Source organism: Carlito syrichta, unplaced genomic scaffold, assembly GCF_000164805.1.
Source record: "Carlito syrichta isolate Samal-C Ts95f unplaced genomic scaffold, Tarsius_syrichta-2.0.1 Scaffold191071, whole genome shotgun sequence".
Taxonomy (NCBI): Eukaryota; Metazoa; Chordata; class Mammalia; order Primates; family Tarsiidae; genus Carlito; species Carlito syrichta.
In genome coordinates, this window is record NW_007135167.1 from 212,791 (window position 1) to 239,901 (window position 27,111).

Below are 27,111 nucleotides of genomic sequence, written 5' to 3' on the forward strand. Positions count from 1 at the left end.
TTCTTGAAGTTTTTTTCTTAAATAAGAAGTCCAATTTAGTACAAGAAAAAAAAGACATTTGCTTAAGTAACAGAAATTAAACAGACGCTAACTTGATGTTTCGTCCAACAAAGCAACTTAAGAATCTTATTTGATCTTAGAAAAGCTCTGATAGACTTTTGTTGTTGTTGTTAAGATTATATTCATGGAACTCTTCAACCAGGCACATCTCGGCAGAGTTCTCCCTGGAGTGGCCACCATTTCCTGCTAGAGCCAGCTGTTGTTGGGGCCAACTCTTTTTTGGCTGGATATACATAAAGCAGCTTCTGAGAAGATTGCACTCAGTTCCACTTCAAGGCTAATTTTCCTTGCAAAATATACATGAGAGAAAACATCCACTTCTGCCTGACTAGATTCCCCCCCAGACTTAGGGAAAAAAGGGCAGCCTAGCCAGCCAGACAGATGGGAAGATAAATCACAGTCTGTCACAATTTTATGACAAATAAGAGAGATGGGAATTCGACATCCTAATGAGATCATCTTACCTGCTGGACATCATCTGAACTTTTATTTGGAGATTCCACGACAGCAATTTGAGATTCTGGATTGGAAAGGAAGCAGGCAGTCAATATCTTAAAGAACACGTTTCTTATTTCCTCAGTCAGAAAATAAAACTTTCACCAAAATATACCTTTAACCATAAGTAACAAAAATGTCCAGTCTTTTTTCCAGTTATATTACTGGATTATTAGGATACGACTATTTCAGTATACATAATACATAAAATGATAAACACTCATGTCACTAGTTATTTTTAAATATTGGAATAATCTTTTGCCCTTGTTTACATATCAATTATAATTATTTTTCTCAATTGCTCGTTTCTATGATGTGCCAGGAAGCCCCTACTAAGACTTTCACTTCGTATATAATTCATGTAGGTAAAGACTGTACCATGCAAAAAGTCAAAAAGGATGGGATCGCAAAAGCCTTATCTCACTGTTGTCAAAATGCCTTTTGATTTCAATGAGAGGTAATGAACACTGTCACCACGAGACACTGAGCAATAAGAGATTCTGAAGGGATTTAGCTCCTTTCGTCTTTGTGTCATTTGAGACTCTACAAGACTACAGATTCATCATGCTGGAAAGCCTAAGGGATAACCAAGTTCAGGAATTTTTTTTTTTTTTTTTTTGTAGCTAGAGGGCAGCTTTTCCTAAGTGCAGCTTGCATGCAAATTTAAAACATAATAAAAATAAAGCCAGGTGGGGTGGCTCATGTCTATAATCCCAGCACTTTGGGAGGTGGAGCAGAGAGTGAAGGAAAAGATGCAAAGAGAAAGGAGAGAGAGAGTGAAAGAGAGGAAGGGAAGGGAAGGGAAGGGAAGGGAAGGGAAGGGAAGGGAAGGGAAGGGAAGGGAAGGGAAGGGAAGGGAAGGGGCTTCAGGAATCCCCAGTGCTCCATGGATCACAGCCTGAAAACCATTCATCTCATTCATTCTCCACATTTCAGAGATAAGAAATCCAAAGCCCATAAAGCAAGAGGTTGGTGGCAAGGTGAAAGCTAGCATTCATGTCTCCTGACTGTCACATTGCTCCTCCTGACTGGCATACAGACCAGACCCCAGATGGACACGAGATATAGCAGTCACTCTTCGTGGACATTCAGACATTCCCAATTTACCAGCATCATGGTTGATATATGTGACAATTCTACAGAAAATAAAGGCATTTAGTATATAAATGGTTGCACATACCGTTAAGCTATATTAAAAGCTTCCATTTCACTCATGTGAGAGTCTCTGTCTCGACTTGGGCCTAGGGGCCTGGTTTCATGGACCCTCACTCCCTAACCTCTCTGACCCCCTCTGCTGTCCCCACTTGCCACTAGGCTCCAGCTCCCCTGGCAGGCTTGCTGTTCTCTAACACACCAATCATGTTTCTTCCAAAGGGCCTTCAAAGCCACAACGGCTGTCCTCTGCCCCACCATTCTCACTCTTTTTCCTGATATCTGCACACCCCCTTCCTCAGCCCCTTCTCACAGGACTTTGCTCCAGCTTCCCAGGGCACTCTAACTTAGCAACCCCACTGACTCCCCAGCACTCACCATGCCCGGCCCTTACTTTCTTCTGAATCACCACATCATATATTCCATAATTCACTTACTTGCCTACTTACCTCTCTTACTCCACTAGAACACAAGCTCCATGAAAGCTAGGATTTTTGTCAATTGATCCCCTCCCTTGTAGTCCCAATATCTAGATGGTGTCTGTAACATACATAGTAGATGCTTAAAATATCTGGTGAGTAAGTGTTAGAATGAATGAAAGAATAAATAAAAGATCAGACCACGAAAGTGGAGGCCACTATGAAAAGTGGGATATCTCAGGTAGGGAACGAGGGGGTCAAAATTTTATAAGAGGCAATGTAGATGCCGCCTTGCCTTTAGCTAATTACTAAACCTCAGTTATGAGTGATCTTTCCAAACAAAATCTTTGAAAATAGCTTGATGCAATCACTTACCAACAGATGTCATGATGGCAACAGAATATAAAATAAATGGCCTTCAGATATAATTAATTTCTCAAATACTGCATTTCGTTATTTGAGAAATTAATCAAATACTGATTAATCAGTTAATCAAAAACGGATTCTTCTTTCTTAGTCTGACAAATCTCTGCTCTGAACATCACACCAGAGTTAGCCAAATGTGAATAAAGATCCTTAAAAACAAAGCTAGTTAACAGTCAACATTGAAGCAATCCGAACTCTGGAACATTCCCTATTTTTTGTTGCTTTTTGCCATACTCTCCTATAAATAGACTCAAGAGAGTCCTGACTTTGTACAAATGGAGGAAAATTTCTTATTTTTTCTATTTGATAGTGCAGTAAGAGCCCAAAGGAACTCCTGGTAGTGCACTAAAAGTTCTTTATGCTAGAAATGCACAAAATGCTTCATAGCTGTTTTTCTGTAATCCTTGACCTAGTGAAATGCCGAAAAAAGCAAACTTCTGGGCTCCGGGAATAAATAAGAATAAGTGCAATTTATCAGACCAGTGTACTTAGAAAACAAGCTTACGAGAAAGAAGTATCAGTCAAGCATTTGAATACCTATACCCAAATGTTGTTTCCTTTTGTTGAATTCAAGGGCTACCTGAACTGAATTCATTCTTCCAACCCCATCCTTTTCACTGTACTTTTTATTTCTTTGAATCCATGTGGCAACACATCTAAGAGAAATTTATATGTCAAAATGTTCTCTTCAAAATCTTAAGCTGGAACATAGGAGCTCTAGAGGGTCAAGATTTTTAAGATAAAAGAGATGAATAAAAAACTCTACTGGAAAAATAAAGGGAAAATTAATTGGGACCACGAATAGAAGAAAGAAAAATACATATTAAAGGAAAAAATACAGAATAAAAGAGAGAAAACAGAAGAAGGAAGACATAAGAAGAAAATAAAAGGAAGCATGAAAAATGGCACACACACAAAAGGTCATTGTGCTAGGAACAAATCATAAGTAAAATGACTTCTGAGTAACAGCTGAAGACTAGAGTCTCTGGGCAGATACATCTGAGAAATCAGCCTAGTTCCAACATTCACAGAGTTCCCTAAATGAAAGTGATCACTCATACAAACTTCCAATGCACTTGCTACTCATCCTCTGGGGATGTGGGGCACTTTCAGGAATTGCCTTAAACCCAGCTCTGAAACTAGCTAACAGTCTCCATTAAATATTCATCAGCTAGAATGGCTATTTTTAGAGTCACCCAGTGACAGCACTCTCAAGGGTACATTTAAAACTGTCACCTCCCTCACTCATCCCTAAAAGTCAGAAACTGTAACGTTTCTTTAAAAAAAAAAAATTATGAAGGAAAAAAGGTGAAAAGACATTGAAAAAACGTTACATATTCCATTTTTTTCAAAGTTACCTCACAAAATTCTGAGCACAATATAAAATTCTGGTCTCCTTACAATTCCAAATGTGTTTCAGAAGTGATCTTTTTATCATAACAAAATGAACCTTTTACTCATAAAACAAAACATACTTGGATGAGTTTTATATTTGTAGAGAGAGGACAATAAGACAATGAGCAGGATATGCTTCTTAGCTAAGAATGAAATAAATTAAATCATCCCCTTAAATTATACATAATACACATTTTAAAATGAATTAAGAACTTGTAGTAATTTTCTATAAAATTAAAAAAAATACAGTTATAGAAAATTACTACAAGTTCTTTAATGTTATATGCCAATTGGAATCAGATTCAGTTAATGTAACTGAAAGATAATTCATTAAACTTCATCTAAACAGCATGACTTCTGATTGGCTGCCTAATGAATGATAGATGTTTTTAATCCTAATATACCATGTCCTTCCACAAACGAAGATGAGGTTAAACACAAATTTTTCCACATAAGATCAATCCTATGTTCTATTTATTTGATAATTTAGTAGTATAATCTCTCCTCATTGCCAACAAAATATATCCACACCAAGGTTTTAGCTAGCTAAGGGGGGAAATAGAGGCTATACATATTTAATACATGTTAAAACATGTATTTAATATATATTAAATATATATATATAATATATATCCATATGTTGAAAATGAAGAATTATCTGTAAGAGACACAATCTATTTTAGTGCATTTTATCTCTTTATTAAGCGAAAAACTCAGAGAAATAGAACACTATCAACTCTCTTTTGACCCTTTATAGAATTTCTGCATTACCTCAACTGAACATATGTTAAAGCATTTGGACAAAATATAGAAATGAGAGGCCAGATGTGGTGGCTCAAGCCTGTAATCCCAGCACTTTGGGAGGCCAGTGCAGGAGGATTGCTTGAGGCCAGGAGTTTGACACCAGCCTAGGCAACATAGCAAGACCCTGTTCTCTACAAAATAATAATTTTTTAAAAGCCAGGCATGGTGGTCCATGCCTGTAGTTCCAGCTACTCAGGACTGAGGTGGGAGGATAGTTTGAACTCAGGAGTTCGAGGTTGCAGTGAGTTATGATTGTGCCACCACTGCACTCTAGCCTGGGCAACAGAGCAAGACCCTGTCTCAAAAAGACAAAACAAAACAACAACAGAAACCAGAAATAAACAGAAATAAGTTAATGATACTGTATTTGCATTACATTACACAATCTCTTTTCTTAGGAACCATCAGAGATATTTCTATCTCTAAAGCTTCTCTGGGCAATTATTATATTCAATCTCATGGACACTGAGTATGATATAGAATCATTCAGAGTACCTTTTCAGTTTTGAACCTGAAGGATACATTTCCAATTATCTCTAAAAACTCCAGCTCCTTATAATATACATTTCACTATGCCAGCTTACTTATCCCAGCTTCATTTTATTGTTCCATCCTAAATTCCTCTTAGGTTGATTTATATCCGTTGGTGATCCTTTTGTGTACCTTAGGAATTTACAAGCTGCTCAATCTTCTTTGGAACAAAGGTGGGTTACAATTAATTCAACCAGTACGTAACCACACTTTTTAAGATTTCTACAATAAAAAGTTTCTTCCATGTTTCTACGAGGTCTTCTTTCATATGTTTTCTCCTAGGATTTTCTGTGCCCGGATTGCCTTTCTAAAATCAGTCCTGTGTTTGCTCTCTTGGCCATTCATGTTTTCTTTTTCTTTTTCTTTTGAGTTGAAGTCTCACTCTGTTGCCCAGACTGGAGTGCAGTGGCAGGCTCCCGGCCATGGCAACCTTGTCCTGCTGGGCTCAGGCGATTCTTCCACCTCAGCCTTCCAAGTAGCTGAAACTACAGACACCTGCTACCATGCCTGGTTAATTTTTTGATTTATTGTAGAGATGAGGTCTTGCCAAGTCACCCAGGCTGGTCTCAAGTCCATGGGCTCTCACCTCAGTCTCCCAAATTGCTGGGATTATAGGCATGAGCCACGGCACCCAGCCCATTCACATGTTCAAAGAAAGGTAAGAATTCAGCTTTCCATCAATGAAACAACAATGACCAAGTCCCTATTTACATCTATACACTCTGCTTCTACTCTTCACGATTTTGAAAACTCGAGTGAATTATTTCTGATTTGGGGTAGATCTATTGAACGACATTTGAAACTTAGTATTGAGCCCACAAAATAGTCCATGAACGGTTTTAGAAAACATATAAAATTCTCAATCTTGCATTCATGTGATGAATAGATATTTATGGAGATTTTCTCCAACAAAATATCTTCGTTCATTCATTCACATATTTAAGTATTCACTATGTGCCAAAGATCTTGAAATGCTGAAAGTCTATGGCGAAGACATGTACATAAAGTTTTCAAATGACAGAGATGTGAATAAGATGTCATGAGACTCCAGAAAAGAGGACAACCATGGATGGGTGGGTAGGTACATTTCTAAGTAAAGGGAAATGAGAGAAGATGCAGAGAAAATAAGATAAATGGAAAGTTTTTCTTCCTGGCAATGTTTCTGCCACTATCTTTTGGAGCATATTACTTCCTAACTATGTTCCCAACCATCCTGTATCCTTCCAGAGGGGTTCTATAGACTTTAAAATTTCAGTTTAACATCTTAGGGCCATTTGCAGAGATAATGCTAACAGCGTAGGGAGCCAGGATGGAGAAAAAGGATTCCCAGGAGTCTGTAACCCTCCTGCAACTCACTGGTAAGAAGAAGCACCAAGACCTTGGCCTCAGTACTTCAAATTCGGATAAAGAAGGGTCAGTTCCTTCACCAGTATATAAAGGTGGAAAAAAATACTTTTTACAGAAGAGATCACTGAAAAATTACAGAGAAATACATGAGAAAGGCAGAAGAGGGAATGCCACAAATCTGAATTAACTGGGCATGTAGATTGGCAACCAATTTTAAGAAGAGTTGGAAGAAACAACAACAAATCAAGACAAGTTCTCACTTTTCTAAGCCAGACATGAAAGTCTGTCTTCTTCAAAAAGAGAGAACATCTTTGAACTCTTTTACTTTAAATTAAAATTGAAAGGAGCTACATGTTGCATATGTCACTACATGATAATGTGTAGCCATCACTTAAACACACTGCAGATAGTTTATTGCTATTTTTTATTTTATTATTATTACTTTTTGAATCAGGGTTTCACTTTATCACCCACACTGAAGTGCAGTGGCATGATCACAGCTCACTGCAGCCTCGACTTCCTGGACTCAGGTAATCCTTAAGCCTCAACCTCCTGAGTAGCTGGGACTACAGGTACATGCCACCATGCCTGGCTAATTTGTTTATATTTTGTAGAGACGAGGTTACCTAGGCTGGTCTCAAACTCCCAGGCTCTATCAAGCCTCCTATGTCAGCCTCCACAAGTGCTGGGATTACAGGTGTAAGCCATTGCACCTGGCTGTGTTTATTACTATTAGTACTTGTATTATCAAAGGCTGCAATTGATATAAAACACAAGACTCTAGGCAAGGTTTTCCCCATAATATTGATATTCTCACTGTTATAATTATAATTGACTGACTAGAAAAGAGAGTGTGGTGGGTTCCCTGGGAATAAAACTGTCCACAGAAGTCTTTCCAAATGAATGTCATGGAGTCACAGCAGGAAAAGTTTAGAAAGCACCATTACATCACTATGCACACAAGAATGCTCTGGGACTGTTGGAGCTGATAGCAAACAACTGGAGAAAGACAAGTCACTAAGTTAAATTGCTTTCTACCTACCTCTATCAGCCTCTTCAAGGATGCATATTTTAAAAGGAGACAAGTTATTGCATTAAAAATTACTTGCTCAGGCACTCTGCAAGTTATATCATATCATGAAAAAAAAAACCAACAATAACTAGGTAGCAAATTTCTGGCATCAATTCTACAACTCTAACTACTATCTTTTACCAAACTAAAATTCGGAAGATCACTTTCAATTACTTTTCAATCAAGTGCCCTTCCAGTATATACAACCAGTAACATAACAGAGCTTATAACATTTTTTGCAGTGCCCTAAAATTTTAGAATAAAATATAAACATCTCAGTTAGAAAAGTTAAAAAAGAACAACAGGGAAGAAAATAAAATGAAAAGACCACCCTAATCAATGAGGTAAACACAGAATATGAACAATTGTAAAAACGGCTCTCCACAAAATTCGTTCATTTACTATATCTACACCCGAGTATTTTATACCAATAAATAATGTTTAACATAAACACATAGAGTCACGCATATAATGAGGATCAATACTTTCAGTCGTGAGCTTTTCCTTTTAAAACTAGATGTACTTTTACTTGCTTGCTTTGTTTTCAGGGGCTGTCATGTTAGAGCCCCCTCATCTCTGAAGGTCTTTGCTTTAAGGAACTCTGCCGTGGCCTTTGATCAACTGTTCTCTGGGTTGTGATAAACACAAGAGTCATGCCTGGAACAACGTTTCCCACATCCTATCTCTCATTTGTTGTCCAGGGAGTAGAGCCCACCTAGTGAATACTAAGTAGTGTTTCAAAGGCACTGGGCATTAAAAAAGGGAGACGCAAGGTCAAGTGCAAGCCCCCATTCAGTGCAGTCTTAGAAAAAGAAAAGCGTAAATACATCCCTCCAGAGACTGGAATAAAAACAGGAGGTTAGGCTCCCTTTGCAGACCTTCAGGCAGGGGCCTGGGAAAAAAACCTTTTACACTGTAGTCCATTATTGGCTTTAAAGGGAACTCATGAGGAAGATAAGAACATGAAATAATGATGATAATAATAATAGTAAATACATCGGGTCAGGCACTGCTTTCTGCTTTCTGATACTTTGCATAAACTCATGTAATCCTCAAAAGAGCCTCATGCAGTAGATGCTATGCTCATCACCATTTTACAGATGAGGAAACTGAGTACAGTAGTTAGGAAATTTGTCTAAGATGACAAAGCTTGTAAGTGGCAGAGCCCAAGTTCCGTGTTCTTATGCTATGCTCTTATACAATAAATCCAAATTAAGTTTCTCATGGCTATCTTCCTCTCTATGTGCCAGTGAGGGGGAAAAAAAAAATCAAAACTCTTTTTTTTTTTTTTGAGTTGGAGTCTCACTGTCGCCCAGACTGGAGTGCAGTGGACGCTCCCAGCCTCCGCAGCCTCGACCTGCTGGGCTCCGACGATCCTTCCGCCTCAGCCTTCCAAGTAGCTGGAACGACAGGCGCACGCTACCACGCCCGGCTAATTTTTTTAAAAATTTATTGTAGCGATGAGGTCTCGCCTGCCTAGGCGGGTCTCAAACACTCTACCATTTAGGAAAAACTGATGTGTGAGAGATCTGTGAATAGCAATGATGGCCTTCTCATTACTTGTCACTCATGCATCAGAAGTCAATATTTACTCCTGCTCAGTCCACCGAAAGGAAGTTGGGAATTCATTACATCAAAATGAAGACAAAGCACAGGATAAAACAACCAGATTTCATAAAGCATTTTCATATGAATATGGTTCTCAATTCCACAAGAGAGATATAAGTGTTTTTCTAGAATCAAGCCTGGAGATCATCATCCTACTGAACTCCTCTGAATAAAGCTGAGGCTAATCTCATGCTATCTTCCTAGTCAATAACACAAAACAAGACAATAACAGAAACAGAAAGGCAAAAGAGGTCAGACATGGTGGCTCACACCCGCAATCCCAGCAGTTTGGGAGGCCGAGGCAGAAAGATTGCTTGAGCCTAGGAGTTCAAGACCAGCCTGGGCAACAAAGCCAGACCTTGTCTCTACAAAAGAAATTTTAAAAGTAGTCAGATGTGGTGGTTCACACCTATAATCCCAGTTACTTGGGAGGCTGAGGTAGAAGGATCGCATGAACCCGGGAAGTTGAGGCTGCTATAACCTTGACTCAAAAAAAAAAAAAGGAAGGAAGGAAGGAAGGAAGGAAGGAAGGAAGGAAGGAAGGAAGGAAGGAAGGAAGGAAGGAAGGAAAGAAAGAAAGAAAGAAAGAAAGAAAGAAAGAAAGAAAGAAAGAAAGAAAGGGATTAAGAAAAGTACATACACAAACAAAAGATTAGCCCCAGCTTTAGTCAGAGGAGTTCAGTAGAGTAAGATAGGAGATTCAGAAGACAGAGGACACTTGGCCATCACCCTTTCAAAGGCAATAGACAAAAAATGGCTTTCCTAGCTCGAACAGGGTATGGGGCTTCAACCTCTGGTAGTGACTTCAGCTGGACACCTAAAGGCAGTGGTCCTCAAATTTTAGTCTACATAGTAATTACCGGAGAATTCCAGTGCACTGCTCTCTAAGATTCTAACTCAGCAGCCTTGAACATGGGGCATAAGAATCTTCAACGTAACAAACCTCCCAGTGATTTTAACTGGGTTATCTACAGAATATACCCTAAAAATACTTACGAGAAAAATGCAGATTCACTACCCAGTAAGCACTGCAAAGAGACGTTATGTCACACATTTTTAGAATACTCGCGGTGCCAGTGTCCTACCTGTTTCAGCATCCTTGGGCCTGTGTTCTTCATCTGGAAGTTTAGATGGTGGCCACACAGATGGGACTCGCCTGGGAAACTGTCCTTCCAAGTAATCCAGTGAGTGTGTAGGCTGACTAACTGCAGCCCAGGTATACAGTTGATCTTGCTATATTTAAAAATAAAATAAAATATTTAAATGCTATTAATTCAATTATGAAAAATAAGTCTTGGCTGACATATTGAAAATTCATTTCTACATAAATTACATACACATGCATACATATATAAAACTGTGAAACAGCATTTTATACTAACGTACACAGTCATTTTATTCTAATAACAATACTTGTCTCAGCTTCTTTTCTATAGTCTCTTTCTTTGCAGGGAAAGATGCTACATAGACCTGCAGAGAATTATAAAATCAGATGATCCAAGCACTCAGTCAGAGAACCCCCTGAACTAGCATGTTTAATTTGAAGACGTCCCTTTAAAAATTGTTTATACGTTGTAAGAACATCAAAGGACAGGCTATCCTTGGGCACCACAGGATAGTAATAGCTTCATGTGCCTTCAAAAACAAAAGGCCCAGGAAACCAACTTATTTGGGGTCCAGGTTGGAAACAGTTTGGGAGAGAGACCACGAAAAAGTAATGAACCTGACAAGAATAAAAGAACTGGACAGGGATCTTCAGGCCAAGAAAGACCTTGCCAGCTACTGACCAACAGAATCTGGACAGAATGAAAAGGCCACTTGTAACTATACCTAGTGCCAGGAGACAAAGCGAGTCTCACAAAAGAGGCCACTAAGAGATCTCTAAACTCCTTGAAAAACTGCTCATTAGGATTGCAGAATACCAACGTGTTTAACAATTTTAGGATGTAGATGCTTAATTATATGCATGCCCTACATTCTCTTTGTGACATTTTCCTTACTTAGGTATATTTCTGTAGCACCTTTGATCAACGTCATCAATTAAAACAAAAAGAAGAACAGTACAGTAGACATGAAAAACAAAAAAAATACTGTATTCACTGAATTGAGACTATAAAATAAAAGACTTGACTAATAGACAGATGTTGCTATTTCCGTAATCTATTTAATAAATTAAGAAATGTATAAGATAGGCCAGGCATGGCAGCTCACGCCTATAATCCCAGCACTTTGGGAGTCTGAGGTAGGAGGACTGTTTGTGCCCAGAAGTTCAAGACCAGCCTAGGCAACACAACAAGACCTTGTATCTACAAAAAAGTCAAAATATGAGCTGATCATGGTGGCACGTGTCTGAATTCCCAGCTACACAGAAGGCTGAAGCTGAAGGATCCCTATGAGGTCTAGGATGTGATGAGCCGTGATTGTGCCACTGCTTTCCAGCCTGGATGAAAGAATGAGACCCCAACTCAAAAAAAGAAAACAGAAAAAAAGAAATAAAATAGTCTGTAGCATGAACAGCAAGATACAATATACAGGTCAGTTCATTTAAGCTTTACATTTAGGGGCAGTCATTGGCTCTGAGAATTCAGATTACTGGGTTCAGTTAGGATCTTATCAAAAAGGACCATATTTCAGACCTGGCTAAGCATTTCAGCCTTCATATATCTTTCAGCGATTCCATCTTGATCAATACCAGAGTCTTCACTATTTAGCATAATGAATATCAAAAATAGCTTTTTCATTGATGAAGCTAATAGCTTATATAACTGACCTAATGAAAGTTAGGCATGATTCTCATTGGAGAATCTAAAGGCATTCAGTGTAAGTGGATTGGCTACAACACAAAAGAACACCCAATACTTGACAAAGACAAGACTCAGGTAAAGGATGATGTCAAGGCGTGATACTCTAACATTGCTACATCCAACCACCAGTATAGGAGAATGACTCCTTGCCTGTTGCCAACAATTAGTACAGAATTATGCTTCCTTTATGCCTATATTTCACAAATCTTTAATGCCAGGTATGCTCAAGTACCTACAAGGGTAACAATTTGCTCTCTCAGAAGAGCTGTGTGGACTCTTGCGCTTACTAATGTTGTAGTTTTGTTTTTGTTTGTTTTGCTTGTTTGTTTTTTGGAAGGGTCTCACTCTGTTGCCCAGGCTGGAATGCAGTGGCACATTTGTGGCTCACTACAGCCTCAACCTCCTAGAGTCAAGTGATCCTCCCATCTCAGCCTCCTGAATAGCTGTGCTACCACGCCTGGCTAAATTACTATTATTATTATTTTTGGTAGAGAAAAGATCTCACTATGTTGCCCAGGCTGGTCTCCAACTCCTGGGCTCAAGCGATCCTCTTACCTTGGCTTCCCAAAGTGTTGAAATATAGGTATGAGCCACCAAGTCCAACAGATGTTGTATGTTTAATAAACATCTGTGTGTTTGGCAACATTTCCTTTGAGATTTGCTTTCCTTATAACCCAGTAAATCCTTACATCAGATGCAAAAATTCAAAATAGATCAAAGTTCTAAACATAAGACCTAAACTATAAAACTCTTAGAGGAAAACATAGGGAAAAAGCTCCATGATACTGATTTTGGCAACATGTTCTTGACTGTGACAACAAAAGCACAAGCAACAAAAGTAAACATCAATAAGTTGGCCTACATCAAAATTAAAAACATCTGTGCATCAAAGAACACAATCAACAGAATGAAAAAGTAACCTACATAAGGGGAGAAAATATATTTGCAAATAATATCTAATAAGGATTTAATATCCTGAATTATAAAGAACTCCTACACAAGTTTATGATCAGCCTGGGCAATATAATAAGACCTTGTCTCCATGAAAATATCAAAAAATAAGCCAGGCATGGTGGCCCACACCTGTAGTCTCAGCTACTTGGGAGGCTGAGGCAGGAGGATTGTTTGAGCCCAAGAGTTTGAGGCTGTGGTGAGCCATGATTGTGCCACTGCATTCCATCCTGGGTGACAGAGTAAGATCCCAACTCAAAAGATTAAAAAAAAAAAAAACTCTTACAAGACAACAACAAAAACACAAATAACCTGATTTTATAATGGGCAAAGAACTTGAATAGTCATTGTTCCAAAGAAGATAAACAAATAGCCAAAAAGTACATCACTAATCATTACAGAAATGCAACTTAAAACTACAGTGATATGACTCACATCCATAGGATGGCTACTATAAAAAAGAAAATAAAAGAAAATGAGTGCTGGCGGGGATATGTAGAAATCAGAACTTTTGTGTACCATATGTAATAATACAGCATGGTACAGCTGCTATGGGAAACATATGGCAGTTTCAAAAACTTAAAAATAGAATTGTCATATGATTCAGCAATTGCACTTCTAGGTAAATAACTCAGCAGAATTGAAAACATGATCTCAAAGAGATATTTGTACATCCATGGTCTTAGCAGCACTATTCACAAGAGTCAAAAGGTAGAAGCAACCCAAGTGCCCATCCATGAATGAATGGATAAAATGGGATATTATTTAGTCTTAAAAAGAAGGAAATTCTGGCACATGCTGTAACAGGATGAACCTGGAGGACACTAAATAAATTAAATCAGTCATTCACAAAAAGACTAATACTGTGTGATTCCACCTATATGAGATTCCAAGAGCAGCAAAATTCATAGACAGAAAGTAGAATGGTAGCTAAGGGGAGGAGGAAGAATGGGGAGTTGTTACAATTTAACAGGTACAGTATTTCAGTTTTACAAGAAAATTGGAGGCTGTTTGCACAACAGTGTGAATAGTCTTAACTATACACTTAAAATAGTCAAGATGGCAAATTTATGTTATGTGTATTTTGTCACAATTGAAACATTTAAAATAATTTTTTTAAAAAACAGTAAATTAGCCGGGCTCGGTGGCTCAGCCTGTAATCCCGCACCTTTGGGAGGCTGAGGTGAGTGGATTGACTGAGCCCACGGGTTCGAGACCCGCCTGGGCAGCGAGACCTCATCTCTACAATAAATAAAAAAAAAAATCAGCCGGGCGTGGTAGCACATGCCTGTAATTCCGGCTACTCGGAAGGCTGAGGCGGAAGGATCATCAGAGCCCAGCAGGCGAGGCTGCGGTGGCCGGGAGTGGCCACTGCACTCCAGTCTGGGCGACCGAGTGAGACTCCAACTCAAAAAAAAAAAACAGTAAATTAGACTGAGTGTGGTGGCTCACACCTATGATCCCAGCACTTTGGGAGGCCGAGGCAGGAGGATTGCTTGAGTCCAGGAGTTTGAGACCCGGTGGGGCAACATAGCCAAACCTTGTCCCCACAAAAAAAATCAAAAAATTAGCTGGGCATAGTGGCACATGCCTGTCATCCCAGCTACTTAGGAGGCTGAGGCAGAAGGTTTGCCTGAGCCCAGGATGTCGAGGCTGCGTTGAGCTGTGGTCATATCCTTGCACTCCAGCCTGGATGACAGATTGCGACACCAATTCAAACAAAACAAACAAAATAGCAAATGGCAAAGTTGATGTGGAGTAGCTAAGTCTCACCTATTCAAGGTTTGCACGTGATTAAACTGATTTATGTCAGCTCTTAACAGGTGACATAAGTATTGCCATGGTTCAAGAAAAGCACTGAGATGTATCTCCCTCTCCACCCTCCCTCACCCTCCAGCTAGTGGTGATGATATCCATTTTAGTTACATTCAGAAATTTAGCTACTCCTCACAGCTCCAGAAAATCTCCCCCAGAAACCTATTTTAAACCTTTGCAGTTTAACATTTTCCAGAATAGCAGGATCAAATGGACGTGGCCTCAACAGCATGATTCTACAAAAGATACACAGAATCTCAGCCTTGGTTCCTCAGGTGTAAAATGGGATATATGTAACATGCTTAGTACACTGCTTGGCCCACCAGCTCCTCTAGCTCTTGATAGCGTTAAGAGACTGCATAAAGGCCACTTAATGCCTACCGAATTAACAAATTTGTCAGATGAAAAGAATTAAAAGCGGTGGCTGGTCAATATGGGCAAAGGCTATAGCTGGTAAGCTCATTTTCTTCATTTGCTTAGCAAGGTACTAAAAGGATACTTTGTGGGTGCCATATGGAAAAAAAAGGTATCAAGTTATCTGTTCTATGTAAACCTCTTGGTAATGTAACAGAGCCCCTCATTTTAAAATGCATTTTAAAAGTTTTTATTTCCTTCTCTCTCTTCCTTTCCTTTCTTCTCCACAGATATTCCTTTGCACTGTGTTCACCTGTCTAATTATGCATGCTTAGGAGTTCCCGGGCCTAATTTTGAAGCAAATGGTAGTGGGATTCTCCTCCACTTGGAGATTACTTCAAAGCTGCAGTTAATCTACAACTCCGAAATAGTGCCAGCCTGGGCATCAGATGAGGCAATAACTCAAGACAGTCATTGGAACAAGCCATGTAGATCAGCATCCATTGTCACTATTGCAGCTCCAGTTTCCCTTGTTAAACCTCTACAGTTGAAATGGTTTGAAGTATGAGCCTAGTCATTTCCCATCTTCCAGCTTTTAGATAAAATCACTTTCCTTCCACTACATCTTGTTCATTTCACCCTGCAAGCAACAAGCAGCAGACTTGCTAGCAGTAACAGTAATTCATTATAAATATAAAGAATAAAGCATGGAGTAGATAAAACTCCTAGTATATATTCATTGCTCTGCCCGGGGTAAATCTCCTAACTTTGCAGAGCCTCAATGTTCTCATTGGTAAATCAGGAAAAGTACCTGCTGCCCTTGTCTTTGTTATAGAGACTGCATGAGGCAAGAGTAAATGATACGTGGAGTGATAGAAACTACACAGTGATAGTTGAATGCAACATGCCATGAATACTACTTGTTTAGATTTGTATCTGTTTTTTAAATGTATTACTATTATTTTTTGAGTCAGAGTCTCACTCTGTCACCCAAGCTGGAGTGTGAGTACAGTGGTAAAATCACAGCTCACTACAACCTCAACCTCCAGGGCTCAAGGGATCCTTCCACCTCAGCCTTCCAAGCAGCTGGGACTACAGGTGTACATCACCACATCAGCGTAATTTTTTGATTTTTGTAGAGACAGGGTCATGCTATGTTTCCCAGGCTACTCTCAAACTCCTGGGCTCAAGCAATCCTGTCGCCTTGGTCTCCCAAAATGCAAGGGTCACACGTGTGAGCCACCACGCCCAGACAGTTTATTTATGTTTAATTAGAATAGTTCACACATTTTTTTCCTTAAAACGTGTTTTGGGGTATGTGTGTGTGCAATGCCATGGCCAGCCAAGCCCGCCCATCCTGCTATATATGCTTGCAGTCAGTGGGCCAGCCAGTAGGCAGCGGAGGTCACCATGGCTCTGAGGAATGACCTCTGGCCTCTGGTACTGAAGCTGTCGGCTGAGGCCAGAGCCCCCAGCCTTGCAGCAGTGTGTTCCAGGTCAAAGACTTCTAAGATTCTAGTTGGACACACTGGACTGGACAACATAGGGAATCCAATGGCAAAAAAATCTCATGAAACATGGTTTCTTATATCTGCTTATTATTCATGATGTGTTTCCTGATGCATGTAAATAATGTCAAAATGTGGGTGAACAGGTTGTATCTTCCCCAGCAGATGCAGCTGAAAAGGTGACAGAATGATGACAATGCTACCCACCAGTAAGAATGCAATAGAAGCTTATTCTGGAGCAAATGGCATTCTAAAAAAAGTGAAGGAAGGCTTATTATTAGTAGATGCCAGTACTATTGATCCTGCAATTTCAAAAGAATGGGCCAAAGAAACTGAGGAAATGAGAGCAGTTTTCACGGACACCCCTGTTTCTGGTGATGTAGGAGCTGCTGGGTCTGGGAACCTTACGTTGATGGAAGGAGGAATTGAAGATGAATTTGCTGCTGCCCAAGGGTTGCTGGGTGTATGGGTTCCAGTGTGGTGTATTGTTGAGACTGGGTAGGCTGCAAAGATCTGCAAAAACATGCTGTTAACTATTAGTATGACCGGAACCACTGAAGCTATGAGTCTTGGAATCAGTTTAGAGTTTGCCAAAACTATTGGCTAATATCCTAAATATGAGTTCAGGACGGTGTTAGTCAAGTGACACTTATAATCTTGAACCCAGAGTGATGGATAGCATTCCCTCATCTAATAATTATCAGGGTGGATTTGGAACAAAACTCGTAGGTAAGGATCTAGGATTGGCACAGGACTCTGCTACCAGCACAAAGAGCCCAAACTTTCTTGGCAACCTGACCCATCAGACCTACTGGATGACGTGTGCACAGGGTTACTCAAAGAAAGACTTCTTTCCTGTGTTCCAGTTTCTATGAGAATAGAACTTCTGAGTGTGCCCATTGACCAAGGACACCGTTGGGAACCAAACGCTGTCTTGGAGCCTCCTAGCTCACTCCCCAAGTAAATGGAATTATTCAAAGACCATCTGTCTGCTTTTGATTGTCTAGGTGACAGTAATCCCTAGGATTTTTTCACCCATTTTTAGGTGCTTATTCTTTTTGTCTTTATAGCAAACGTATATTACCTGAAATTTTTTTTCTGCAAGCCACTAATGTTCTCTCTGCTAACTAGTTGAACTGACCTTTTCAAAACTTTGATCTCTGAACATCCTCAATGAAATCATCGACTACTTCAATCAGGATATTATTTATTCTTTTTACAAATGAAACCACATGTTTTGTCAATGGGAGGAGACCCATCTTAGAGGAAGGAAAAGGAATTGGTGTGAGAAGAGGAGTTAGATGTGTCCCTCAGAAGTTTGTCCTGTAAACCAAATGGTTACTGTATCACTGGGGTTACTGGTTTATTTCTGCAGAAAGTTGATAAAGCAGGATAAAGCTGCCTGTTCAAATTTGGACTCAGTTATAGTATGTTCGCATATTCCTCTATAACTCCCAATACTCAGCAGACTTGTCTTTATATTTTTTGCTTCCTTATACATTCATATAACATGTTTTTTTACTTCAAAAGATTGACATCTTTAGACCTACTTCAGAGTCAATGATGATATTTGCTTTAGATAATTATTAAATCATTCTAAATATAGTCATATAATTTTGAAATCAAATAAATTTATATGCTGATAATTTAAAAAATGTTTCTGAAACCAAAATTATTATCCTATATACACTTCAACACTTCTACAAAACCAGCACTAAATCTTTATGTGTTTTATGTCTGATGAGAAGTAGTTGTGAAAACTGAGTTTTCTAGGCATTTGTGCTGACTGTCACTAGTTTTACCATCAATTAACAAATGCCTGCCGGGCTCGGTGGCTCAGCCTGTAATCTCGCGTTTTGGGAGGCTGAGGTGAGTGGATTGCCTGAGCCCGCAGGTTCGAGACCCGCCTGGGCAACTTGGCGAGACCTCATCTCTACAATAAATCAAAAAAGTTATCTGGGTGTGGCAGAACGCGCCTGTAGTTCCAGCTACTTGGAAGGCTGAGGCGGAAGGATCACCGGAGCCCAGCAGGTTGAGGCTGCGGTGGCCAGGAGCGGCCACTGCACTCCAGTCTGGGTGACAGAGTGAGACTCCAACTCAAAAAAAAAAAAAAAAAATTGCCCTGTAGTGTTTCCTCAACCATCCATGAATGTCTTTCTTTGTGTTTTTTGTTTGTTTATTTAACATCTCAGGAGCATATTCGTTATTTTCCCCAAACAAAATATAGCAGTTTCTTACTACCAGTTACCATATCTGTATTCCTTTGTTTCCCCAAGGATGCTATTCTGTTTATATAATAGATACACAGTGTTCAAGAACTACAAGGGTCAGGATCAATAAGAATTGTTTTTTAACAAATCAAGTCAAAATTTTATCTCTGAGTTAAAACAGGAATGGGTCTATTTGGCTTTTGTTAAACTGAATTATTTCTTCCTATTAAACAAAAATGCTAACTTTCTACCATGGGCATATGAGAAGATCTGAAATCATTAGCATAAAAGTGGTACAAATAGACCACAGACCCACTATCTTAAAGGGAAAAAAGTTACTTTTAGCAGGTATTTCCTCATCTTTTGACTGGGTTATAAATAATAATTCCTCCAAATAATTCAGAGCTATAAACTACAAATAATTTATCATAACAGGTTCATTGGAAAATAACTATGCTCTGGCCTGGAGCAGTGGCTCATGCCTGTAATCTCCGCACTCTGGGAGATGGAAGCAAGAGGACTCCTTGAGTCTAGGGATTTGAGACCAGCCTGGACAACTTGGCGAGACCTCGTCTCTACAATAAATTCAAAAAATTAGCCAGGTGTGGTGGTGCACACCTGTACTGTAGTTCCACCTATTTGGAAGGCTGAGGTGTAAGGATCACTTGAGCCCAGCAAGTCGTGGCTATGGTGGCCATGAATGTGCCACTACACTCCAGCCTGGGTGACAGAGTAAGACTCCAACTCAAAAAACAATTAAAAAAAAAAGGAAAATAACAATGCTCAAAGTTAGGCATTTTAAGGGTGCTTCGCTGAGATTTTTACAGCTAAAATGAGGGTTTGGCTGCTACCTTAAACTATTTCAGTTAACATTTTTAGTAATGCTAAGTGCAAGCAAATTTCATTGTCCATTGGTCTGTATATTAATGCAGAATCTAATTTACTCTCTGTGAGAAATTGTTGCCATTCTCATCCTGTAAGTAGAGACAGGATGCCCACCAATATAAGAATAAATCTTAGTTTGGGTTTTTCACTTCATAAGAAGCTATCAGCACTGCCCCTGGTCTATCAAGACCAATGGACCCATATTTAAGTGGCAAAATATGGTCACTATATCCCAGACATTCCAGGAAATACAATTTCCCAATAGATATCAAAGTTTGCATTAAGAGGGAAAAATGTAGCCAGACTCGGTGGCTCAGCCTGTAATCCCGCGCCTTTGGGAAGCTGAAGGGAGTAGATTGACTGAGCCCACAGGTTCGAGACCAGCCTGGGCAGTGAGACCTCATCTCTACTATAAATCTAAAAATCAGCCGGGCGTGGTAGTGCACGCCTATAGTTCTGGCTACTTGGAAGGCTGAGGTGGAAGATCGCCGGAGACCAGCAGGTTGAGGCTGCGGTGGCCGGGAGCGGCCACTGCATTCCAGTCTGGGCGACAGAGTGAGACGGCAACTCAAAAAAATAAAAAATAAATAAAAAAGAGGGAAAAATGTTAAAAATTGCCTCGAAGTATGCAGTTCATCAATTCTTTATATACACTCTAAAATCTACCCCAAGATTGTGAGGACTCTACACTTTGTGCTACTGATCTCAAAAAGAATTGCCTTGACTGAACCATGTTTGAGAGTGATCTTTAAGAGATAAGACTGCCAAGTCCACTGAAAAAAGACTGGAGAAAATGCCATCCCATTACAAAATATTTTCTGGAGAAGGGCTCTGAAGACACATTTATTTCTGATCTTAGAATTCTGCAGCTCTGTCTAAAGTATTAAATAGTTGAATGGTATTTTAAGTTTTTTAAAAAAAATCTTAGGGCTATTATGAATTGTGTTGATCAGATTTGCTTTTCGTTTTGGCTATTTAAAAATGTAAAGTAAGTATATGGCCTACCTGCTGCATGTTTTGGGGTATCGGAAAATATGTTTTCAATTGGTCTCATTCCTACCTCCATTTTATGTATCACTTCAGTTTTGTTACTTTTTTTTTCTTTAATCTTTTCATTGATTAATACATTTTATTTTCTTATTACTTTTTCTTTCTAATCATTGCAGATACTTTTTGGAGTAGGTGGCAATAAACACATTGTTACTATTAGGGAAATAATAAAAAGTCAATTTTTTAGTCTTTTTAAAATCATTTGAACCATTTATACAAGGACGGGCTGTATAAAAGGTGTATCTACTGACAGTTTACTGAAATGAATTCACAATATTTTGGTTTGCTGCTATCATTTACTTAAAATGATAGCACAACCCTACAGAACTATTCTGAGGTGGAGATGATAAGAAAACAATAACTATTCAGTACCATAACATGACAGCATCTGCCATGTATATTATTTCCTAAACTTTATTTGCATGTTTTATGTATCTATAATCATTTGCCCATACTTTTATAACTAACATAATAAAGATTTTTAAAATAATTGCATCATCTTCACACTTATAATTTATATCTCTGCCACAATTTTCATACAATTAAAATATAACATAGCCATTTAAACAGCACTACATAGAAAACACAAATGTGACTGCCCAAAACATTTATATTTCACTTTTTTTTTTTCGAGTCAAAGTCTCTGTCACCCAGGCTGTAGTGCAGTGGCATAATCATGGCTCACTGTAGCCTCAAACTCCTAGGCTCAGATGATCCTTCCTCCTCAGCCTTCTGGAGTAGGTAGGATTCAGCATGCACCACCATGCCCAGCTAATTTTTTTTTAATAACAACACGGTCTCACTATGCTGCCCAGGCTGGTCTCCAACTCCTGGGCTCAAGAAATCCTCTCGCCTCAGCCTCCCAAAGTGCTGGGATTACAGGCATGGACCAGTGCACCTGGCCCTATGGTTTACTTTTAAATAAAAGAGTTTAAAAACTGAGAATGTATGTAAAATAAGAAATGAAAAAAATAAAATAAAATAACGCTAAGAAGACTAAGTCCCAGGATAAACTGACATCTCTGAAATGGTTAAAAATAACAGATAGCAACATTTTCTTTGTTATGTTTAAAAGAAGCATGAATATTACTACCAGTGAGGTTGCAAACTGGCACAAGGTTTTTACAGAGGAATTTAGTATAAAAATAATTTAAAAACTGATCTTCTTTGACCCCAAAATTCTACTCACAGAAGTCTTTCTAAAGGGGGAACAATATGCAAAAATATTTATGTACTAGAATATACTTATTCATTACTCATATTGTTAGAAAGAAAAAGGTAAAATTTCCAAAAACAGTAGTATAAATAAAAATTATAATATGTACATATAGTGGAGTAATCAAGAGTCATTAAAATCACATCTCATTAAATGCCATATAAAATTTGTTCATGGTACATTGCCAGGTGAAGGCAGCTAGTTGTAAATTACATACTGTAAAAATAATACATAAGCTAATAGGTTTATCTATATATACATATAATATATAATGATATGAGGTAATGCATATGTATTTACTTGTTTGTTTATTTATTGCTGCTTAAAGGTAAGATAAAAGGGCATATTTAATTAAGAAAGAATTAGTGAGTCAGGATACATGGGAGGACACAGACCTAGGGAGTGGAGGTTGGCTCGTGGAACTTCTGGGTCCCTACCCCAAGACACGCTCCCTATTCCCATCTTAAGGGCTCCTGTGAGAATTTGTGGGCACTTTATCAGGAGAACGGGATTGGAGGATCATGACCTCTAAGGGAGATTGGCTCTACTGATACCCTTCATTTCGGGTTAGGAGTCAAAATTCTGCCACACTAGTAACTAAGGTAAACTAGAAGTAGGTTAAAAATTTTCAGGGCTGAAATTCAACTTCAAATCTTTTAAGTCCCTGAACATACTTCAAGGTGATCCCAGAGTGTTAGTATCCCAGCTCCCTGGCAAAAACAAACATAGGTCTTATCTGGAAAGAGATGATACCTAGGCATCTGCATAGCATAAAAACAAACAAATAAATAAACAGAAGCATGGAAACACAAATTAAAAGAAAAATTAGTAGAAAAAACAGACAACAGAAAAGACACATAGGGGCCACAGATTATTATCAGATAAATATTTTTAAATAACTATTTTAAATCTCTTCAAGAGAGCAAACAACAAAATAGAGAATTTCAACAGATAACTAGAAAGAATATTTTTAAATGAGGAATTCTAAAACTGATAAATCATATAACCAAAATTAGAGCCTCAAAAGATGTGTTTAATGGCAAATTAGAAGCAGCTGAATAAAAAGTTAGTGCATCAAAGAGAGATCAAAAGGAACTATCTAGAATGAAGCATACAGAGTCAGCAGTAAAGGAAATATTGTATAGAACATAAGAAAATAAAAGATAAAGTGAAAAACTCTAACCTTTGCATAATCAAAGTTCTAAAAGAGGAGGATAACATAGAATAATATAGAAGCATCATTTGAAGAGAGGGCATAAGTGAAAACTTTGTAAGAGAAAGCATCAAGCCACTGATTTCAAAGCTCTATACAACCTATACATAGGCATATAGTAGAACTGCTGTTAAAAAGCTAAAAATGGTCAGGCACAGTGGCTCATGCCTGTAATCCCAGCACTTTGGGAGGTAGAGGTGAGAGGATTGCCTGAGCCTCAGGGTTCGAGACCAGCCTGGGCAAATTGGGGAGACCTATCTCTACAATCAATCAAAAAATTAGCCAGTCATGGTGGTGTGCAACTGTGGTTCCAGCTACTGGAAAGGCTGAGGCAGAAAGAACGCCTCGGTCTAGCAGGTTGAGGCTGTAGTAACTGTGAGCGTGCCACTGTACTCCAGCCTGGGCAACAGAATAAGACTCCACCTCAGAAAAGAAAACTGAAAATGAGAAAAACTAATGCAACATCCATCAGTTTAAAATAATTTAAAGCTGTCTGAATACGCAATTAAGAAATTTAAGACCAGGCATGGTGGTTCATACCTGTAATCCCAGCACATTGGGAGGCCAAGGCAGGAGAACTGCTTGATCCCAGGAATTTGAGACCAGCCTGTGCAAGACTTAAAAAAAATTTTTTTTAATTAGCTGGGTGTGGGTGTGGTACAGCACACGAGCCTAGGAGGTTGAAACTGGAGTAAATAGAGTGAGCCATGATCTGCCACTGCACTCTAACCTGGGCAATGCAAAAAAAAAGCTAAAAATAACATCATAAAAGCAACCACAAATAGATTACCTTCAAACAATCAATAAATAAATTATTTTTGTTAAGTGGTCAGTGTTACTGAAAGCTAGAAGATAGTTGAATGATCTTCTTTAAATGCTGAAACTATTTACTAGGATTCTACACCCTGCAAAAATATTTTTCAATAAGGAAATAAAAAAACCTATTTTAAGATTTAAAAAAAGCAACAACAACACTGAAGGATGTATCACCTAGAAGACCTGCACTAAAGGAAATACAAAATGTTCATTCTCAAACAGTGAGAAAATAATCCCAAATGGAAACTTGGAGATACAAGAAGAAAGGGCAAATACAAAAATTAAATAACACTAGCCAGATAAATAGCATTAATGTCTTACAGAGTTTTTAACAAAGAAAGAATTAAAATAAAAGAATACTAACATGAAGTGGAATTTATTAAGTTAAGAAATCTTAAGGCAGCTTAATTTGCTAAAAACAGGTAAAGGTGTCCCCCAAAAAGCAAAATATGTTTGTGATTTTAAAGGACAGTCACTAAAAGAATGGTAAAACTATACAGTATTCCAACTCCAACTACTAGGGGGAAAATAAAATAGAAAAAAGTACTTAAATAAATCCAAAAGACGCAAAGTAAAAGGAACTACAGAAAAGATGAGACAAATAGAAAACAAATTTTAAAATAGTACTTTAAACCCAAACATTAATACATTATATTAAATGCTGATGGACTTAGTAATACTTCAGTTAAAAAAAAACTGTCAGACTAGATTTTTTAAAAATGAACTCCAAATCTATGCTCTTTATAGAAGATACAACTAAAAGGTAAGGCATAGAAATGATTAAGGTTACTAGGAAAGAAAAAGATATAACATGTAAACGTTAAATTTAAAAAAAGCAAGTGTAGCTACATTAATAACAAATTTAACAGCTTTCAGGTGAAAAAGCATTTCAAGAAATAAAGCAGAATCTACCCAAAGGAACAGAGATCATTTTATTAAAAAATGCCCATCAACTGATCAGTGGATAATGAAAATGTGGTATATATACGCTGTGTAATAGTACTCAGTCATCAGAAGAATAAAATAATGTCTTTTGCAGCGAGTTGAACGGAATTAGAGAACGTCATCCTAAGTGAACTAACACAGGAACAGAAAACCAAACATGGCATGCTCTCGCTCGTAAGTGAGAGCTAAACTAAGGATCTTCAAAAGCACGGAGACACAGGAGACTCGAAAGAGGGAGCGGAGAAGGGATGAAGGCATGAAAAAAACCACCTACTGGGTACTGTGAACAGGTGGGTATAGTGGGACACTTGAAGTCCAGACTTCTTCGCCCCTATACAATACAACCATGTAACCAAAAACTTTTTGTGCGCCCTAAAGCAATTGAAATAAAGAAGAAGAAGAAAAAAAAGCCAGGCGCATTGGCTCATGCCTCTAAACCCAATACTTTGGAAGACCCAGGCAGGAGGCTCACTTGAGCCCATGAATCCGAGATCAGCCTAGAAGTGATACCTCATTTGTACAAAATAAATAAATAAATAAAGATTAATGTCATACAGGTCCTGTGGGAAAAAAAAAAAAAGACAGACAGAAAGAAAAGACACAGAGATAAAGTGGAGAGCTTTCTTCATAAAAACTTTAATGCATAAGGAAAATAAATAATTCTAAATGTGTATGCGTCAAATAATACAGCCTCAAAGTACACATAGCAAACATTGGCAGAGTTATAAGGAAAAAAGATACATCTTCAAAAATGGAAGTAATTTTCTCAATAACTGTTAGAATGAAAAGAAAAAAGTATGTGAAAGATCTAAACAACATAATCAACAATTTACCTAATGAACTAAGTAGAACATTTATCCAAAACATCCTTTTCAAGCACACATAGCACACTGATGAAAACTAATCACATCTTGGAATATAAAGTGAATCTAAGCAAAAGGAAACATACTGAAATAATAGTTTGTTTCACTAACACAATACAAGTAAATTAGAAATCCGGCCAAGCACAGTGGCTCACACCTGTAATTCCCCACTTTGGGAGACTGAGGCAAGAGAACTGCTTTATTAGCAGAATAAAGGATAAAAAGTATATGATGATTCTCAGTAGAGATAATCAGAAAAGTATTTGCTAAAATGTATCACCACTCATGACAGAAACTCTTAGGAAGCATAGGAATAGAAGAAAACTTGCTTACTCTGATAACTGGTAATTAAAAGAAACCTACGACAAGATAGTAGTGGCATGCCTATAATCCCAGCTACTTGGGAGGCTGAGAAGGGAGGATCCCTTGAGTGCAGGAGTTTGAGACTGCCGCGAGCAGTGATTATGCCACTCTAACTTGGGCAACAGAGAGACTTACTGACTCAAAAAAAAAATGCAATTTACCAAAATTGATACACAAAATAGAAAGCATTCATAGTCTCATAACTAGTTTTTGCTTTCTTCATAGGGTCTTGTGATGATTACTTTTAATGTACTCCAGATCATCAGTCTTTTCTTCCATAGCTAGTGTACTGGGCGTCCTGTTTAAGCAACTTTGCCTGCTCCACAAGCAACTAGATGTGCTCATATATTATCTTCCAGAAGTTTTGTTACTTTGTCTTTCTCATTAAGACCTATAATCATCCTAGAAAGAAGTGTTATGTTTGTCAGATGGAGATCAAATCTCATTAATATGACTACCCAATTGACCCTGTCCTATATATTTGAAAGGCTCCAAACACTGCTTTTTGGAGTCCCTTTTGTCATTAAGCAACTGTCTATACAGGTGAGAGTCTGTTATGTGGCCCTCTACTCTTTTCCATGGTGTGTTTGTATATCATTACACAAATAGAATGCCTAATGACTGTTGCATTTTAACATGTCTTGCTATCTGGAATGGATAATTCTTTCCACTTTATTTTATTATTATTATTACTATTATTTTTTGAGTCAGAGTCTCACTCTGTCACCTGGACCAGAGTGCAGTAGCATGCTCACATCCACCTCAGCCTCAACCTACTGAGCTCAGGTGATCCTTCCACCTCAGTCTTC

The 27,111-nt window shown here is 38.3% G+C and overlaps 2 protein-coding genes across 2 annotated transcripts in view; one reads left to right on the plus strand and one right to left on the minus strand.

Moving 5' to 3' along the window:
* The window catches only part of LOC103253009 (formin-2-like), a gene marked incomplete at both ends in the record, with an annotated part of 107,595 nt that overhangs the window by 17,020 nt on the left and 63,464 nt on the right, over positions 1–27,111 (minus strand). The window contains 2 exons of the mRNA XM_021709361.1: positions 525–580; positions 10,395–10,542. Coding sequence (XP_021565036.1) covers positions 525–580; positions 10,395–10,542 — 204 coding nt within the window. The remainder of the gene's footprint in view (positions 1–524; positions 581–10,394; positions 10,543–27,111) is intronic.
* On the plus strand, positions 16,829–17,436 carry LOC103253008 (3-hydroxyisobutyrate dehydrogenase, mitochondrial-like). The gene has a single exon (XM_021709362.1). It carries the CDS (start codon positions 16,929–16,931, stop codon positions 17,241–17,243), a length of 315 nt encoding a protein of 104 aa, XP_021565037.1. The 5' UTR covers positions 16,829–16,928; the 3' UTR covers positions 17,244–17,436.